Here is a 20,731-nt window from a genome sequence, read left to right on the forward strand (position 1 = left end):
GTCTAATTTGAAGTACGACCTCCATCCATCAAATAGAACTTAATTTTAATAAATAACCAAAATAAAAATACAAAGACTGTTTTATTGACAAGATAGTACCACTAATAAAGATTATATGGGCTCAAGTTATACCTCACTTATTTGATAGTAAAATTTTATAAAAAACATATTTCTACTTGTTCAGGCAAATGTAAAGAATCTGAGACAGGCTCATTGGTAACTCGGGTTTAGTTTATATGCCATATACTACAATTTATAATTTATAGTTAATTTAAAAATGTACTCCCTACATCCCCAATATACGTCTACTTTGATCAGATACGAGTATTACATAATAATTTAATAAAATGTGAATCGAAAAGGTTAATGTAATGTCGGAATGTAAATCTTACTTTTGTATACTCCCTTCGTCCCATGTTAAAGTGTAAAAAGAATAAAGTACGAGAAAGAATAATGTATAGGAAAATCTTTTTGTTTATATTTTCTCTCTTACTTTACTCTCTATTCACTTTAACTATCCAATTTCTCCCCTCGTCTCACAATAGGAGTCACATTTTGTGTGAGCACAAGTTTTAAGAAATGTAAAAAATCGTGGAATAGAAAAGTTAGTGGAATATGAAGTCCACTTTTATATATTGGTTTTACAATAGAATGTAAGTGAAGTGAGTTAGTGGAATGTGATGACTGATAACTACTTATCATTTATGATAAAAGTGAAATATGACTCTTATTGTGGGACGGGTCAAAATTAGAAAATGTGACTCTTATTGTGGGACGGAGGGAGTATAATTTTTTTAAAAATGAGTGCAAAAAAGAAGTGACTCAAGTAACGTAAGACAAAGAGAGTACGAGTATTAGTTTTATAATAAAATATGAATGGAAATGAATTACTAGTGTATAAGGTCCACTACTAAAAATTATAAAAATGAAGTGAGATAATTAATATAGGACGGAACAAAATAGAAAATTGAGACGCATAATAGGAGACTACGGAGGGAATAGCTGGAATAGTTATAAATAATTCTATGTACATGTACATTTTAATGATTTTAGTCCCATATTTAAAAAAGTAATAAAAATATTAGTGTGCTTGATGTGATAGACTCCTGTTCAAAATCTAACAAAATACAGCTAAATTTATAATTTCAGATGCATATAATGATATATTCGATCCAAACATAGCTTACAATGATTACGCGAAATCGATCGGATCTCTACCGCTTCAAGCAAGAAATTTGTATCCTTCATAGCTGACGTGGCTATAGTTTATGGCTGAAACAGAAACTGTATCTTTCTCATATTCAAGACAATAATTACCGATAGTATATCTTCTGCGAATCAAATCCATTGCAAAACAAACGTTTTTACCCATCTTCATTGATGATGAGAATTGTTCAAAAAACAGAAAATTTAAATGGCCATCTTCATCTTCATCTTTCATCTTCATCTTCTATAACTAATAAATTAGCAACAATACCAATACCATATTATTGCCCTCCTTCTTTACTACCGCGTGTGTTCTCCCTGCCTAATCCTTAAACTCAGGGCAGACACAAAAATAAACATCTATAGTAGCTGTAATTTCTAAATTTTATTTCACAATATATTTATGAATAATTTATATTATTTGTAGGAGCTATTATACAATAATTTACCTTAAACTTAAATAAAATTTTAAAAGAAATATTAAAAAATAGTATTTAAATAAGAATTTCATTGAGGGCTTTTAGTCCCTAGTCGCTTCCATTTGGGTCTACGTCCGCCCATGCTTGAACTCCCCCTTCTTCGTTAGTTGGGTCTATGATTGCTTGGTCATGAAAAACTAGCACGGTTTATAACATTTATGATTTTTAAAGATTAATTTTAAAGGTGTGAAAAATAATTAAATATAATAAAAATTCATTATTTTAGTAATCAATATGACAACTTTTGATCCGTCACATTAATCCAACACGAATCCATACGAAAATAATGGATTTGAGTTAAGCTTTATTGGATTAGTATCCTTATTGGTTGTCTTAAGAACCCGATAATTTCAGGTTAGGTTCTAGTTGGATGCGGGTTGGATACGGATAACCCATTAAAAATATTTTTTTTATTTTTATAATTTTTTTTAATTTTAAAAAAATAATGTTATACTCTAGTTATTTAATTTCTTGTAGATAGGGTTTGAATCGTGAAAAATGGATTTATTTCATTAAAATAAAGTTTAAAAATTAGATTTAATAGTGTATTACCAGGTTTTAATCGTGTAATATTAGGTCCGAGTCATTATCGTGTCGTGTCAACCCATATTATATTGTGTCATTAACAGGTTCTTGTTGGGTTCGGATTGTGTTCAGGTTTAAGGATAGCAGGTCGAGGTCGTGTTCAAATTGACAATTTCCTTAGTAGATCAAGCTCGGGTTAGGCCTTATTGGGTTGAGTCATTATCAGGTTGACTTCATGGTGACCCCATCCTAGAACAAAATGATTAGATATAATTATAATTTGAAATCGAATATCATAATAAATCCTAATAATTAAAAATCAACTCTTAGGGAAATAATTGACGTAGAAAAGTTAAAATTATAAAAAGTAGCATAAATCTAGAATTATGAAACATCATTAGATTTGATTAGCTTAAATATATAAAAAATGTAATATAAATAATAAACTCTAGTTTTAAAAAGGATAATCATTACAAAAACGAGTAACTACAAGTCTACAAAATATAATTATACCGATTTACATGAAAAAGGAAAAAGAAAAAAGTATGCACCTTGTCGTACACTCGTACCTTTTTTTTAACGATACAACCCTCCATTGTGCTCTCATTCATAATTAATGAAATTGGTGCTTTTTTTCCACTCACAAAATGCATTATGTTATTTTGATTAAATCCATGCTACATTAAGGTGTGTATTATTTCCGGGTACGAAGAGTATATTTGTTATGTATGCAAGTATTTACATTAAATTCTGTGACAATGTATTTTTGAAAACTTCCATGGAGAATCATGGTATTGATTTATTTAAATTTAATTCCTTCTCGAAATTGGTGTGGATGGAATCCGTCGAAATATTAAGATATTAATATAAAATCGAGTAAAGGAAAGAGCAAAAGAAAGAGAATGTATGGTCACGAAATTCACATGGACAAGCACCTTCAAGCTTCCACCCACAATAAATTGAAAACTTCAAATTGGGCAAAAATGTGATGTAAAATGGCCCAAAAATACCACATCTCATAATTTATTACTAGCAATTTGCCATAGGTAATGATAATGTTTCATGAAATTCCCCTTAAAGAAACAATGAAGATCTAAGTTGTGACCAAAAGCTACCTACTCTAACGAAAAAAACCTCACCTATAGCCTAGCCATAGATTAATCTTGTTAGATAAATTAAAAGTGATTTGCAATTATTTGTGTTTGCGCGTAAAAAATTAAACTGGCGCCTTATATTGTTTTTTCCACTTGAAGTTGAAGATTGATACTTGTGATAACAGGCCAACTACCATCATCATTCATCAATATATATGATATTCAACAATCTGAGTTGAGTTGAGAAGTTGAGTGAGTATCTACTCATCACTACTGCAAGTTGGAATCAAATAGTTATTAATTAGTCCCACCACTAATCATACATCATTGGAAGCAAAGCAACTACACTTTTTCACACCCAAAAAGCGATTATTTTTATCTTCTTGATACATATGTACCACAAATAATCCAATCTCTTATCAAACGGCCTAACCAACTTGACTATGCCCCTCTCCCAACTTTGGTGGAAACAAATCATCAATGCACAGAGGCAGCAGCAGCAGCAGCAGCATGTTGTTCAAGATAGCCATATTTGTTTCTTTGATGCAACATCTACTTACCACATTAGGCCATCACCATTATCACTCTCTGCATACTGATAGAGCTGCTCTACTAGCATTCAAGAGCTCCATAACATCCGATCCACATTCGAGCCTCGCGAACTGGGACGAGCTCACACCCGTCTGCAACTACACTGGCGTGCAATGCAGCCCAATACAGCACCGCCGTGTGGTCTACCTCAACCTCAACGCCTCCCACCTCACAGGACTTTTGCCCCGTGCCGTGTCAAACCTCACCCAACTACGCTACCTCCACCTAGCCGACAACAATTTCTTTGGACCGATCCCTTGGGAAATCTCCTCGATCAGGAACCTTTTAGAGCTGAAACTCGGCAAAAACAACCTGCAAGGCCAGATCCCGGCCTCCTTCTCCCTGCTCTCCAATCTCAAGCTGATCCACCTCTACCAAAACAGCTTGACCGGGGCGATACCAGCAACCTTCTTCGCCAACTGCACTGGCCTCAAGAACATAGACTTCTCCTCGAATCAGCTCACCGGAACCATCCCATCCGAAATAGGAAACTGCCCGGATTTGTGGGCTGTCAGCTTGTACGACAACCAGCTAGTGGGCGAGATCCCTTCATCATTAGGCAATGCAACAGGCATGCTGAGTTTGGACGTCGAAAACAACAGCATTTCCGGCCAACTCCCTGCAGAGCTCATCTCTCGCTTCGTCAACCTCAGCTATCTCCATCTATCAGACAATCACATGACCAGCCACGATAACAACACGAACCTAGAGCCGTTCTTTGCTGCGCTGGCTAACTGCACCGAGCTGGAGGAGCTGGAGCTGGCCGGCCTGGGACTCGGAGGAACTCTTCCAAGCTCCATAGCAAGACTCAGTGATAAAATGACAACATTCCAACTGCAAGGAAACATGATACATGGTCCGATTCCTTCAGCAATTTGGAGACTATCCAAGTTAACACTACTCAACTTAACATCCAACTTTCTAGTTGGCAAGATTTCACCTGAGATAGCCAACTTGTCCAGATTGGAACAACTCTGTCTCTCCAACAACTTCTTCACCGAAATCCCAGCTGCATTAGGCCAGCTATCATCCCTCGGGCTGATCGATGTGTCACACAACAATCTCACGGGTCAGATCCCAGATGATCTAGGGAATCTTGCTAGCTTAAACTTCCTGTTCCTGAACAACAATCTTCTCTCGGGGGAGATACCTTCCACCATAGGAGGATGCCTCGCCCTGCTAAAGCTGGACCTCTCCCACAACTTCTTGACAGGAAGAGTGCCTCCGAATATAACCAATCTTCAGGAAATGCGGTTTTTCCTCAACCTCTCGCACAACCAGCTCAACGGGCCGTTGCCAGTCGAGCTGAGCAAGCTGGAGAAGGTCGAGGAGATCGACCTCTCCTTCAACAGATTCAACGGGACCATCTCCAGCCTCATCTCCAGCTGCGACGCGCTCAAGCTGGTAAATTTCTCGAATAATTCCATTCAAGGAGCTCTGCCGCAGACATTAGGCGATCTCAAGAGCATCGTAGCCATGGATTTTTCCAACAACAAACTATCCGGAAAGATCCCAGCGAGCTTGAACAAGAGCAAGACTCTGGCTTTCCTCAATCTTTCCGGCAACAGCTTTGAAGGAATGATCCCCACCGGCGGCGTTTTTACTAATATCACGAAATCATCATTCTTAAACAACCCGAAGCTCTGTGGCTCCGTTCCTGGCATTCCACCTTGCAAGCGCAAGCACTACTATTTCCGATCAAGAACTTACTTGATCATATTCTGTGTGATCATATTTGTGTCCGGATTCTTGTCAACGATCGGCTGCGTGATAGGATGGCAGCGGGTGAGAGTCAACATCTCACGCAGACGATCAAGAAAAGAGAGGAAAGAGTCGCCTGAGCTGACACAGAAATTCCCAAGAATGACATATAAAGAGCTGGTGGAGGCCACCGCGGGATTCGACAACGAGAGGTTGGTGGGATCAGGCAGCTACGGCCGCGTTTACAGAGGAAGCCTGCCGGATGGGACGCAGATCGCCGTCAAGGTTTTACAGCTGCAGACAAGCAACTCCACCAAGGTCTTCAACAGAGAATGCCAGATATTGAAGAGGATTCGCCATCGGAATCTGATACGTATCATCACCGCGTGCAGCTTGCCAGAGTTCAAGGCGTTCGTGCTGCCTTACATGGCGAACGGGAGCCTAGACGCCCACCTCTACCCGCCCGAGGCAGGGTCAGCGGGGCTCACCCTGCTCCAGAGGGTCAACATTTGCAGCGACATTGCTGAAGGGATGGCTTATCTGCACCACCACTCTCCGGTTAAGGTCATACACTGCGATCTCAAGCCCAGCAACGTCCTCCTCAACGACGACATGACGGCTCTGGTCTCCGACTTCGGGATATCCAGGCTCGTCATGACTGTTGAAGGCGGCGGGATGGTTGAGAATGCAGGGAACTCCACCGCAAACATGCTATGTGGATCAATTGGTTACATAGCACCAGGTAGGTACTGAAACCCCTTGTCCCATATCGACAAATTGATGATCCTGACTCCGGTCTGTTTTGAAGAGTATGGTTTTGGGGCGGAGACGTCGACCAAGGGGGACGTGTACAGCTTCGGAGTGGTGGTGCTGGAGATGGTGACGAGGAAGAGGCCAACGGATGAGATGTTCGTGGGAGGGATGAGCCTGCACGGATACGTGAAGAGTGGGCGGATGGAGAACGTGGTGGACCATACTCTGGTTGGGGCGTTGAGGGATGTGTCGCCACCAGTGATGCGGATGTGGGAGGTCGCTATCGGAGAGCTGATCGAGCTGGGGCTCGTCTGCACGCACGACTCGCCAACTCTGCGCCCCACCATGCTTGATTGTGCCGATGACTTGGATCGCCTCAAGAGCTACCTTAGTGGCGACACCACTGCCACATTCTCATCCTCCCTTGGAGTCTCTTCTTCAACCTTCAATGATTCTTAGTTTTTTCCACTGTTCCCCTCTTGCTGGAATTTTTTATACTAGCATACAATCAACCAAATGTCAATCTTACTCTACATGAGCTGCCACAACGTTCTATCTAAATACATAAATCAAATTGTATGGAATTTCAAAAACAAAAAATCTTTTGATATGGAATTGAAAATAATAATATTTTAACAGTACCAAAACACTGGAATTAGAATTAAAGATTCAAATTCTATTTCCACACCCATAATTCCATGGTGACAAACCGAGCTAAAAGTTTAGTTTTGAAAAAGTTAAATCTATATCCAGCTGTGACAAAATGAGTTTGTTGGAAGCTCCTCCGTACACCATATGTACATATAATCTGGTAATAGCAAAATCCCAATTAGCAACATAAACCCGTTGACAAAAAGAAAAGGTATCCTAACCATCATTGTGGGAGTTAGGAACCCTATCTATGTACACTTCCATCAACTACGCCCACCCCCTACCTCCATCACCAACAAAATAATTCCTATTTTTCTTCCCTTCCTTTTTCTATTTCTAATTACACTTTACCACAAAAGTTTTAAGATATTAGCCAGAATATGATCAGCAAAAGTGATTAGGTGTCACCAACGACACAAGGAATGCAAGGAGGAATTTTCAACTGGTCTTCAGGAGTGATTAATTGCAAGCAACAGTCGTGAAAAGTGTGGCCACACGGAAGAACAGCAACGGGTGGCGGAGCTGTGGGCTGGTACATTAAGCCTTCTGCTGTAAATGAAAGATCCCTCTTGCACAAGAGACACCTGTGTCCAGTTGGTTCAAGTGGTTCTTCAAAACCTACAGGCATGTATGGTATTAGCTTAGTTGTTTGTGTCCATTGTGGGACCAAACAGCATACTGCAAATTAAGAATGCAATTGTTGAGACTAGTTTCTATAGATGTTACAGAAAACCAAGGATCTATTTAAAGCTATCAAACATCTCTTGCTAATGGTAAAAGAGACCACATCTAGCAGATCATGGACTAAATAAGGAATTAAGGACGGAAAGATATCAACAATATTTCTTCTAGTTCTCCAAAATATATTTCTCACGATCGAGACAATTTTGAATCCAGGAAATTATGACATAGCTAAGCCCAACCTATGATCATAATTTAATGTTAAGTGCCTGTGCTGTTATGCATGATCTAATGGACAATGGATAATCAAACACTTAGTATTTCTTTTGTTCCAGTATGCAATTAATGCATCCAAATTTGCAAACAGGACATGTACCTTCCCATTCTACTTGAAGAGGTGCAGTTGGAATATGAATAGGAGCTGTAATAGCTGGAGTGTTCTGCCTTTGTTGAGGAAGAGAATCACTAATAGCAGATTGTGGAATCTTTTTCCTCCGTTGACCTGAGGGTGCAATGGGATTTGCAGCTGCTTTTCTTTTCAAAGGTGGATGAGGAAGAATAATAGGAGCAACCTGAGGCGTAATATTTAGTTTTGTAACTGGAACAACCTGACCTGCAAGATGAGAGATTTTAAAACTATTACCAAAAGAAGTGGATCCATAATTTGTTATACTGCTGAGATACATTAACATTGGATACCATCAGAATTATCGATTTCAGGAGAGACTGCAGATGATTGGGTTGACATCCCATGCTGATACGGACCTGAATAAAAAAGGCATATCACAGTGGAACAGTTATTTCAAAGCTAATATGCCTGACATATATTCTTGTCTAACAAAACATGGAAGAACTTGTTGTTACCATGAAGCTAAATTTCTTTAAGTGAACAGAGGAATGGATTTTGTGTAAGGGGGAAAGGGTCAAGTAAAGAAAGTACATATTCGCAGGAACGTAGGCACGTAGCCAGAATTTTATTGTAGGAGGGGTAAAATTATACTGCTTCCGTCCCTTAAAAATAGAAACTATTTCTACTTTGGTCCGTTCCTTAAAAATAGAAAATTTTTGAACTTTATATTTTAGAAAGTGGACCCCACAATCCACTAACACTACTTTCATTACTTTTTTCTCTTCCTCTCTCTTTCTTTACCCATTTTTCTCCCTCTCTTACTTTACCAATTGTGCATTAAAATGTGTGCCATTTCAAAAGTTTCTATTTTTCAAGGACGGAGGTAGTAGTTATAAGAAATTTCTATAGATATGAGAAGGGGCATTTGGTATATATCAGAAAATTTGTAGTAATAAATATATAAAGGTGGAGAAGGGTGAGCCGTGAGAGGAGGAGCATTTGCCACACCTGCTTAACGGCTGACTCTGTTCATGCTTATTCTCACGTCAAACAAAGTTATGTATTGCAACCCCCACCTGATGAAGCAACATCTAAGTTCTTCATATAATTTTCATTATTTTAATGCATTTATATTCAGTTGGATGATTCATCTATTTAGTTGTTCCAGTGGGTTGATACTGGAAACGGTTTATCCTATTTAAATCTATCCTTGTGTTCTCCTTGACATAGAAAATAGATTTAGTTAGTATTTACTGAGAAACCGGAGTTAACTGACATCCTCATTCAGAACCCAAAATTTAACAAAAATACATGAAGTATCAGTTAACTCAGTATTATAACATTCTAAGTTCTAACATGTAACTAACCTCTTGTGTGTTGAGCAGTAGCAAAATCAGGTTGAAAACCCAACCTCTCAGGAAAACAAGCAGCCACATCAGACTGGTAACTGCTACCTTTTGAAAACTGAAGCCTGATTATGTCAGGGGAAATATAGGTCCTAGGTGCTTCAATAGGACTGATATTATGAAAAGCATGAAACTGTCCTGAGGAAAACAAAATCATGACATGTAAACTAAAACATCTAGGCTGAATATAAGTATGTATTCATATACCAGACTACAAGATAAAGAACTTTGTCTTCAATATGACAATATTATACATGGACTAGCAGTAAATTGTGCCAAATCATTTCAGCGACATTTGACTATATAAGCTCAAACAAAAAATAAGGCTTAATGATAAGTTCGTTGCGCGATAGTGTTTATGACATGAATGATCAAATAGGGAACAGACTAAAATAATAAAATAGTGAATCACTTTTAAGAACCACTCAACCACAAACTGAAAACGGAGTTTCTCTTCATATAAAAGCCCAGTGACTGGGGAAAAACTAGTTTAGGCTTGAATAAGAGTAAGCACATTTGGTCAAAATCCCAGTGAGCGGCATAACTGAATATGTCAATGAGCTCACCTGCTGGTTGAACACTTGATGTGAAAGAACCAATTTTGGCAGCTCCTGTTCTTGTACCTTCTACTGCGGGGTTAAGATTTCCTATCAACAAAAGGAAAGCTAAAATGCTTAAAAATAAATATTTAGTTTGAATCTCACATGAATAGACTACTACCCCATACTCTCCCACCAGCTAACTAATCACTTGGACAAGATGGTCTTCTTAATTTTCAATCTACAACTTGTCCCAATTTCTAGTTTATGGAAGCTGGCAGGATATGAACACAGAACCAATATAACATCCAAAAAACATCAAAGTGGGAGTACAAGACTCACCAGGTTGTACATGGCTGGTGGATCTCAGTTTGTCCCTGTCCAAATTGTAATGTCGGGAATCTATGGATGGCACATTAATGGAATTCTTCCTAGAGTGATCCTGTTGCCATGATATAGGTTGACATGCCAAATGTGTGGACATTATTTGTGGCTTTGAACCACATTTAGGTTGAGATGGTAAAGTGCTTCCAGATGACAATGGTATAGAAGATGGCTGACACACCGATGTATAACTTTTTGATGGGGCCGTAGTAGGTGTATTAGTTTGCAGAGTGTGAAGACTGGGGAATGGATTGGAATTCAGCCTGAACCCTGTTTCTCCAATAATCCTATCTTCAATACTTGTGGGCATCCTACTATGTGTCAATCTTGATAATCCACCAGCATTAGTTTGCAGTTGCACAGTTGCAGCCTCACCTTCCAAATGAGCAATGTTCAACAGGTCCTTAGCAAACCCTTCAAGTTCACCAGCACTAGTTTGGATCCCTGCATCCCCACCGGACAGGCGAGCAAGACTTGAGGCATTCTTTGGGAAGTTTTTAACATTAGAATCATTAAATCGAGAAGAAACCTCCTGATCTTCACTTGGAAACCTTGGGGCATAGGAAGTACTGTTAGATCTTGAAAACCCGCCAGCATGAGTAAGGATCCTAGCATCCGCACTTGCCAATTGAGTAGTGAGGTTCTTTTGGTGGGGTCCGGTAATAGGATTGTTACATTGGGAAGAGACCTCCTTCAATGTATTGGAAATTTCTCGGATACTGAAATTCCTATTTGGTCTGAACTCTCTGCCACCTCCAGTTCCAAGAGTAAGAAAACCCTGATCATTTTTATTTCCTCTTGCACCAAAATTTTCCACGAGTGGCAACAAAGATGTGCTTGAAGAAGAGAACTGTCCACTCATCTGGAACCTACTAATTCTACTACTTTGAGCTTCTGCTCCATAATTCTTTATTGGATAACCTGCTCCAGTCTCGCACATTGGTGGGGAGAGGTTCATGTCTAATTCACCACAGTCCATGGAAGTGACAGCTGAGGTCGTCAGACAATCTGCACCATCTCCTCTCATGCTCAGTTCTGGAGGCAGCATTTCATATTTTGTGCAGGACTCAGACATGTCAGTCCAGTTTTTATCTACCTTAGGATCTGCTGTGCAATTCAGATTAGGATTGTAAGAGTGACAATCCTCTTGTATATCATGTCCAGAAAACTGATCATAGCCTAGTGAATTAAATGGGAGAGACATATTTTCCTCTTCATAACTACAAGCGCCATGAGTCCAGCTCCCACCATCAGCTCCACTTGGGTTGTTAGTTAGATTAGCTGCACTTGGGTTGTTAGTTAGATTAAGTTCATCTTTCCCTTCCTCCAAAGCAGCAGATACAGGTTGAATGGCATTTCCCATTTATCTAAACAAATTAAACAGAAGTATGAGAAAAAGAATCATTTTCTCCAGCTGATTGCAGGATAGTTTCACCTATTGCATAGCAAATACAGAGATATATATATAGCGGTAAAATACTCAATCAGTTAATGTCTTGCACAGTAATATTATACTATCCACTTTCAGACTCAAGACACCAAAGCAACTCTTCACTGACACTGACTTGGAGGATCAAAAATTGTCAGAGGAAAGGCATGTCAAATGAAAACAAAAGGTGAGTTATACCTATCTTCAGTTTCCAACCAATGAACACTGGTACCATTTCTCTTGAACCAAAAACATCAATCCAATTACTCACATCACTCCATATACTCTATGCACACAATAGAGCTACAAAATCATGCATAATAGATACTAGAAAACATACTATGTCTCACACCTAGAAGGAAATGAAATTGTATGATGGTTTTAATAGTCTGATGTTCAAGTATCAAACTACATTATTCTCTTGCTTGCTATACTCTCTCTCCACTTTAACTATTGAATATCATTTTTTCAAAACAAGTGCAGAAAATGAAATGCCTTAGTTACTGTGGAACGGAGGGAGTATGAAAAATTCACAAACATTTGAAAAAGGCCCCAGCACAGATGCTTTATTCCCCTGCCAAATATGGCCTAATCCAACAAAATAAAATTAAGAAAAAAAATTCAAAGAATCTTTTTTTTAAAAACTCACAATTTAAAAGGTAAGAATTAGAATTAAAATCAGGTCTTCATAATCATCATCAGTTAAAATGCCAAACACCTTCTATTGACTGGTACAACTAAAAACGAAAGAGAACATCAACGATCACAACATACAAAGCACACCAACATTTACCAGATAGACGTCGGTTCTATTCTCCCAAAGATACAGATACAGATACAGATACAGATACAGATACAGATACAGATACAGATACAGAGGGGGTGAATAAACACTAGAAAAAAGGACTATCACACATCCGCCATATAAGAATCTCAGAGACACAAATACCAGTAAGGATGCATCATAAAACACGTTTGATTCTCTCACAAGAAATCCGCAGAAATACGAACCATTGGCGATTTTTTTTAAAAAAGGAACAAAATCAGTTGATCAATAACCCTCGCGAATCTAGAAATGATAAATAAAACCGCGCTTGACGAGAATCAAGGAGGATTTTCGAAATTGCGTACCAGATGAATTTTTGATCGGTGAAGAAAAACTTCAAAGTGATGACATATGAGAGTGGTGAGTGAGTGTATAGAGAGAGAAAAGTGTAGTGAGAGAGATCATGTTTTTGGCGCTTGAGGAGAAAGAGATTTAAAGGGTTCGGTCGGTGGGATGCGCACGTAACATGAGACGACGACTCCCTTTGGCTTTGTTTGTAACTAAAATAGCCAGCTGTGATGGTGCATTCTGTGACTGTCCAATGGAGGGCTCCTATCAAATGTTTTTCTGTTTAGCAACAAACGTGGCGTTGTATCAACGCGGGGATTGTATGTGTATTCCATTATTATTGGTGTAATATTAGAGCCGGAGTATGCCATGGTATAAAGAGAATGGGGAAAATTAGAACAAAAAATATATTAATTGTATGTGCATATGGTAAGAGTTGCGATATGAATATGGAAGGAAATATTAATTGTATGTTTACCATGGTAAGAGTTACAATATGAATATATGAATATGAAAGGAGATCTTCTTTATTCTAAGGTGTAATTAAACCATTCTTAGTATAAGATTATGATTTTATTCTACTTTTCTTTTCTAACACTCTTTCTCAAATTTTGTCACTAAAGTTTGATTTATTTCAAAATGAACGCTAAACTTAAAACTATATACTTCCTTCATTCTATAGTAATAGAGGCGTTTCTTTTCAGCACGAATATTAACAAAAATTGTGTTAGGTGAGTTAAGTAAAAGGAGAAAAAGTGGAAAATGAAAAAGGTAGAAAGATGAAGAGAGAAAAAAGTAAGAGAGAGTAAAGTAGGTGTGGAAAAATGTGTTGACTTTACTAAAAAAGAAAATGTCTCTATTACTATGGAACGTACCAAAATGACAAAATAACTCTATTACTTTGGAACGGAGGAAGTATCATTTAAGATTTAATTTAATTAATTAATTTTATTCCATATGGCAATTAATGCCAGATAACTTTTATACTCCATTTGTTCTCCAATAGTGGAAGCGTTTCTTTTCGATACGAGATTTAAGAAAAATTGTTTTAAGTGAGATATTCCGTCTCACTTCTGTCTACAAGTTGACATGGAAACATGATTGGCTGCTTCAGTGTAGCATAATAGGGCGGGTCGATTTGGCGGCACGAGCTGGTAATAGGGTTGGACAGTTGGTTACAATGAATCTGTTGTCGTCGTCCGGGTGAGGGAATGAGAGTAGGTTGTCGAGGGCAGCAACAGGAAGTTTATTGTGGAGGGGCGGCTACGGCGGGTTGTTGAGATTTTTATGGATTATTGGAATCGTGCTCGGTCAAAAGGTTTTGACCAAGAATAAATGCGACGAAACATTTAGTTTTGTGAAATTAAATGATTTAGTGGCAATCTACTCCTGTAGTAGATGGTTGTGATATACTCCCTCCGTCCCACTCTAAGTGACACATTTTCCTTTTTGGGATGTCACATTCTAAATGAAACATTTCTAAAAATGGAAACATCACTCTCTCTACTTTTTTTCTCATTCTTACTTTACTCGCTCAACTTAACTCACAAAATAACATTACATAAAATCTCGTACTAAAAAAGAAATGCTCTACTTAGAGTGGAATTTTTCTTTTGTTCTAGGATGCTAATTGCATTCCATCTTAATGAAGAACAATAGATGTATTCCGACTCAAGGAGTGACACATCAACAATATGCATCGCTATTAATGAAACGCATGAGAGTTGTGCGTTTTTACCTAGTGACGCATAAGAATAATGCGTTTTATAATGACGCAAAATGGTTATGCGTCTTTGGGTAGTGACGCATAATGGTCATGCGTTTTTGGATAGTGACGCATAATGGTTATGCGTCTTTGGGTGATTTTAAAGTAGTCGCGAAGAAGCAGCGCAGAACACAAACTAGCGGAGCAGGCAGCAGCGGCGAATCCAGCTTTCATCCGGCGATTTCAACCGTTTACAAACATATTCCAGTAATTGTTCTTCAATTTGGTTATATTCATCCTTTATTGCTTAATTTGTGTAGGTTTTCCCTAATTTAGTAAAATTAGGGTTTATGATGAAATTGATGAATTTCAGGTCGATTTTTGTTGTTTTGTTGTCTATTTGTGTGTTTCACATGTATATAATTCAATGGGTAGAAAAGTAAGTGATTCAATTTTTGTAATTGCGCCCCTTTTTACAAAGATAAAAATTGAATCTTGGTTATGTTTTCAAATTGGAATATAGCTTGTTGTTTTTCAATTGAAGTTGCAATTTAAGTTGGATTGTTGAGTTTTTATGATAAAAATTAAATATTGGTTGTGTTTTATAATATTTTTCAAATTTTTGTTATAGTTACTCATTGTTCTTCCTTACTAAAGATTGTAGTTTGTCGCCTAAATATTGTTTAATTATTTTTGAGGTATTTGAGTGCTATGTAGATATTCAGTTGTTGATGAATATGTTAGTTTTGTTAATGACATCTCTGATTGATATGTTGGAGGTTATTGGATATGTAGATTTTTGGATGCTATGTTGTATGATTGATGATTGTTGATGAATATGTTAGTTTTTCTGGGTGAATATTTTGAAGCAGATGACATCTTCAAGTTCCGAAAGACAGTTATGCTATGGACCTGAGTATCCATCACTGCTCTTTCATCAAAACGAACACATTTCAGCGTCATTGATGGCAAATGGCACATCAAATGTTTTCAGAGTTCGTCGGACGGAAAGTAAGGTTTGGGCAGTGCAAATACATGAAAATATGAAGTATTGGCTTGATGTATGGGCTTTCAAAGGCGTGTTGGAATGTAAAAGGCCGATGAGGATGGACAACGAGCTTATCACTGCCTTGATCGAGCGCTGGAGGCCTGAGGCATACTCTTTCCACCTACTAGTTGGAGAAGTTACCGTAACCTTACAGGATGTGCAAAGCCTGTGGGGTTTGAGAGCAGACGGGCGTGTTTCCACTGGCTGTGACTACCCTAACGGATATGAAGATTGGCTCAGCAAGTGTCGAGATATGTTGGGATGGATACCTGACCTAGAAACAGAAACGAAGCAGGGCGGTTTGTTAATGACATCTCTGATCCACCAAGCAACACTACCTTTGGGTGTGGGCTGCATGCTTATGCATACATCCAAAGGGCACGTATACATGCCCTGATCTTGTTAGGGGGACTTATTATATCGGACACCACAGGGTGCAAGGTCCTCTTTATGTGGTTAAATGCCTTTGACGATCCGAAAGAAGTGTCTAATGTCAGTTGGGGTAGTGCTGGTTTAGCGTTTCTGTATCATTATTTATGCGAGGCTTTTGTAGGCAGGCAGAAAAGGGATTTGGGTGGACCTATGGTTCTTTTGCCGCTATGGGCGTGGGAAAGAATGCCCACATTGAAGTCATCCTTTGTGATATCGCCTATGCACACGCCATATACCCCTTGTGGAGCCAAGTAATGTATTTTTTACATTAACTCACTTAATTATTTTTCTTTGGTAACTTTTGATATTAATTTTATGTATAGGTGGCACGGAGTTACTGAAATAGGAAATGCTCCCCGATATTCAGTTGCTTATTATCGTGATCAATTATCATTGATTCGTCCCGGCCAGGTGAAATTTGTTTTTGTTGTCTTAGTTAATGAATTTACTATACCATGAAACTAATTTGATTTTTATATTATATGTTTGTAGTTTCTGTGGACACCGTATGTGGATTGTATCTTGCCTGATTACTGCATTGATTCGACTGCGTCCTTCTTGTGCGACTCTTACTTGGTGTGCTGGTCATTTGTCGAGGCACACGAGGCTGGACGAGTTTGCCGACAATTTAACCGCTAACAGCGTATTCCTGAGTACCGTGATAGGATGCTAAAGAATGTCGGACATTTATGTAAAAGTCACCGCCGTGGGATGAAGGGCACTGATTGGGCCAAAAAACATAAATATTTCATTGATGAGTGGGATATGAGACACGAGAGGTTCCATGAGGGTTCAACCCAATAATCTTCGTGTCTTGGTGCATCAAATGAAACTTGACCATAGTACTGTGATCTCCATGTACCTAGGTAGTAGCACTTATCTATGAGGTCAATCATAACGTGACCTCTGTCTCTAGCAACTGCACAACCATGCAAACAAGGAATTCTCCACGTCTGCCACTTACCACAACTGCACGTCGAATCCTTATACTTGACTATTTTAACATTGTTGCCCTTTGACACTCCATTTTCTATTCTTCCTTGAGTTCGGACATGGTACTTCCCTGTATCTCAGTCAATTACAGTAATGTAGTGTTTTCTCCCCTTTGAGTCATTCTTAGCAAGCATGTCCCTCGCCCACGGGGTTAACTCACCTTCGGTGTGTTCTATTTTTGTCTTCATCTGCACCCACCATTGCACCATCCTCCAAAATGTCAAATCAACCAAAGCTCTAATTGGCAACTCTCTCACACCCCTCAACACGCTATTGTAGCACTCTGACATGTTTGTTGTGGCCACCCCTCATCTAAGTCCACCATCGTAGCATAGTGACCAACATTTTTTTTGTAATCCTACTGAGCATTCGCATCGCACCATGACTGACATCAGATAGTGCTCGACTTCTTCTGTCAAATTTACGTACCTGAGTACTGACCCCCAACTTCCAGATTATGGCCTTCACACTGGGGCCCTTGTGCTTCTTCAACACATTTGCCCTCGCATGGACCAAACAAAATTTGTGGTGTATCTGCGGGGCCCTTTTCATGATTTCAGACTCCATTGCATTGAAGATTCCTTTATGCCTATCTGATATAATGCACACCTCCCTCTCATATTTCACCATTACATGATCCAAAAACCACGACCAACTGTCCTTGGTTTCTTCATCCACCACATCATATGCAATAGGCAAGCATGTCTTGTTAGCATCAAAACCACAAGCAACAAGCAGCTTACCTTTAAATCTTCCTCGGAGGTGAGTCCCGTCTATTGTTAACACCGGTGCGGCCTTCTGGAAAGCATGTATTGCAGGCCCAAATGCCCAAAAAACATAGTTGAACACCTTTGTACGTCTCTGACTCAACAGCTCATTGTGCTTCCACTCAACAATTGTGCTCATTCCTCCCATCCACCATATACAAACTCTATAGCCTTTCTTTTTGCATACCATGCCTTCTTATAACTGATTGACACACCAAATCTGTCTTGAATATCAGCTATTATTGAGAAGACCTTGAAATCAGCACATTGACGCACATGATGTCGAATACACAGAACAATCATTGCCGATGAAAAGTTAGCATGATATCTGTTAGCCGATGGCCTACACAAGTATGTCGACCCACCCACTTCCTAACTTCCCACATATCGTCATGCGCCCATTGTGTAACTGAAAACTCCCACTTACATTCCCTCGCTTTTTCAGCGTCGGTGGTGCTGATGATGCCTATATTGTTGGGGTTTGGTGCCCCTTGCACAGCGGAAGACTTTTACAAAAAAAATAAATCAAATACGAATCTATTTGACCGATTATGCGACTAATCAATTCACATGTTAAACAGATAATTGCATGCTAGAACGCAAATAATTCACGCTCATAGAAAGTAAATCCTAAATATGAATACTACGGTTTAGAGTTACCGATTTGATTCTCCAAAGAATCGTCAATTGCTCGCGCCTTCTCCACGTGATGATATTCAATACTAGACCACAAATCTTCTAACTGGTTCCCGAACCGTATCTCGATATCAGGGTGGGCTGATCTTATCAAAATACTAGGACTCGAATAAAGAAGACAGAAAATTCCTCACGGAGGAGGAGCTGAAAATCTCACGGAGGAGAAATTCATAGAAAAATTGTTCCTCTCTCATATTTGGAGTAGACGATATTTTCAATGAGAAAAGTGATTTCTATCTTATTTATTCTCCTATTTGTATTAAGTTCATATTGGACCCAGTCAGGGATCTATAGAAGGTTTTGGATATGAGGTCCTCCAATTAGCTTTTTACTAATTAAATTGAACCTCAATTTAATATAAGCTTTTAATTGAAATATTACGAGCAACCACTACAGAAGTAATATTGCACTCCCCATCCAAATCCAAAATTACAAGTAATCCGGGTTTCCGTTATTTATATTATTTATTTCCCGCGCTTAAGATATAAATATCCATTAATTAATAGAAGTCTGCTATGGACTTAATTAATTAACATCTTATTAATTCCAAGAGTGGATCAGCAAGAAACACTTATTTATTATTCATGGAATAATTAAATTCCAACTGGCTAGTTTTTCCGAATAATAAAACCTTGTTCAAGCTCCTCTTGAGGACATTATCAAACGAGAATCATCTCGCGCACGATTCAACATAATACCTATCCTAGCACCGCTAGATATTAATCACCACTACCCATTATATCAGGATTATTGGGTTGCGTAAAAAACCCGCACCATTTGATAAGTCAAAGTAGTGCATAATCAATACCGTATGCTCAATGCTAAAGTTGTAGATTAAGAAATAGTATTTTATCAAGACCTAGTCTTTCAGTAGATAGCATAAAGACACGTCTTGCCGTTAGATCCATTCAGTGCTATACCACACCAACGTCATCTTATTTCAGAAAGGCTTAGAAATAATTGGACTGACATTGCAACCTTTCACGATAGGTAGTCTAAGCCTATCTGGGTTGTGAAATTCTTCTTTCTCTTTTGCAAAGCATTGCATAGAACCGACCGTGTTACCTTAAAGTGGACGTCGCCCACAACCGGTCTACTAAACAAAAGACTTAGACTTTGTTTTCTTCTTATATAGTTAAATGTTTATAAAACATCTTATAAATGCACAAGCAAACACAATGTAATAATATACTAATTCTATTCGTGCGAAACTGGTCGACTAATACTGAATCGGGTTAAAAATGGATTATAGAGTTTTACGTATACAAGCAAGATTCTATTCGAGCGAAACTTGCTTGAAACATGCTTTTTAGTATACCAAACCTAACATATACCTGTTGTTGTCGTTCCTGCTGGAAATTTGCATACGACATGCCATCTTCTTAATTTGCTCTCGACGACCTTAAACTGTTTTTCTTGCCACAAACTCCACATAGTTATAGCAGTCTTCACATGTAGCTTGGAATCAAATTTTGTTCCCAACACAATCCGATGCGGCTCTTTCTTATCCCAATACAAATTGTTGTGTTCATTATCAACAACATCATCAGATACTCCAGAAGGATGACTTGGTAATTCGCGAAAGAATTTTAACCCCCTAGTGTTGTATTCCGGAAGTGGTTGTTCACCTTGCACAACAGGTTTACATGCTACTATCTCATCATCAGAACAACCATCAACATCATCAGAAGAACCATCACCATCACTGATATCGGGTTATGGCTCAGTCTCAGATAGTGCTGTTGGCTCATCATTAAATCCAACACCAACATCAACAGCATCTACAACATCTCTCTGCTCATTCATACTACGATCAAAGCTCATATGCTCAACCCTCGCAGATGATCCAATACCACAGTCAGAGCTAATAAGTTCAACCCTCGCAGATGATCCAATACCAAAATCAACAACTGGTGGGATTTCTGAACTTCTCACAGGTGAATACTCAACAAATAATTCAATACACCCACTTGAATTTTGAGCATTTTGAACATAAACATCACACTTTAATCATTGCAAATCACAGAACATGTATAACTCATACCGGAAGCAAACACTATACATTGTCTCCACAATAATTCAATAGTGTGTTGGTTCATATCTATTCTCATCGCATCACATATCATTACTAACAATTCAGAATAGAAAACACACGAATTAAATAAGATAGAGCTCCTCGCACGAGGTG

At 38.5% G+C, this 20,731-nt stretch overlaps 3 protein-coding genes across 3 annotated transcripts; 2 read left to right on the forward strand and 1 right to left on the reverse strand.

Annotated features, from left to right (window-relative positions):
* The first annotated feature begins 3,661 nt into the window (after window positions 1-3,661).
* Window positions 3,662-6,882, forward strand: LOC125190271 (putative leucine-rich repeat receptor-like serine/threonine-protein kinase At2g24130). Its single transcript, XM_048087532.2, has 2 exons — window positions 3,662-6,338; window positions 6,405-6,882. Exons 1-2 carry the CDS (start codon window positions 3,785-3,787, stop codon window positions 6,806-6,808), a joined length of 2,958 nt encoding a protein of 985 aa, XP_047943489.1. The 5' UTR covers window positions 3,662-3,784; the 3' UTR covers window positions 6,809-6,882.
* Window positions 6,883-7,070: 188 nt separating this feature from the next.
* On the reverse strand, window positions 7,071-13,107 carry LOC125190272 (uncharacterized). The gene is made up of 7 exons (XM_048087534.2): window positions 12,920-13,107; window positions 10,318-11,726; window positions 10,003-10,083; window positions 9,398-9,574; window positions 8,381-8,446; window positions 8,058-8,294; window positions 7,071-7,618 (listed from the first exon to the last, which is right to left on the reverse strand). The coding sequence occupies exons 2-7, from the start codon at window positions 11,720-11,722 to the stop codon at window positions 7,398-7,400; spliced, it is 2,187 nt and encodes a 728-aa protein (XP_047943491.1). The 5' UTR covers window positions 11,723-11,726; window positions 12,920-13,107; the 3' UTR covers window positions 7,071-7,397.
* A 2,465-nt stretch (window positions 13,108-15,572) lies between these two features.
* On the forward strand, window positions 15,573-16,726 carry LOC148926400 (serine/threonine-protein phosphatase 7 long form homolog). The gene is made up of 4 exons (XM_089059118.1): window positions 15,573-15,954; window positions 16,062-16,338; window positions 16,411-16,498; window positions 16,580-16,726. Exons 1-4 carry the CDS (start codon window positions 15,573-15,575, stop codon window positions 16,724-16,726), a joined length of 894 nt encoding a protein of 297 aa, XP_088915244.1.
* The last annotated feature ends 4,005 nt before the right edge of the window (window positions 16,727-20,731 follow it).

This window comes from Salvia hispanica, chromosome 5 (genome assembly GCF_029641045.1).
Source record: "Salvia hispanica isolate PSC_SH4W2 chromosome 5, Shi_PSC_v1, whole genome shotgun sequence".
Classification (NCBI taxonomy): domain Eukaryota; kingdom Viridiplantae; phylum Streptophyta; class Magnoliopsida; order Lamiales; family Lamiaceae; genus Salvia; species Salvia hispanica.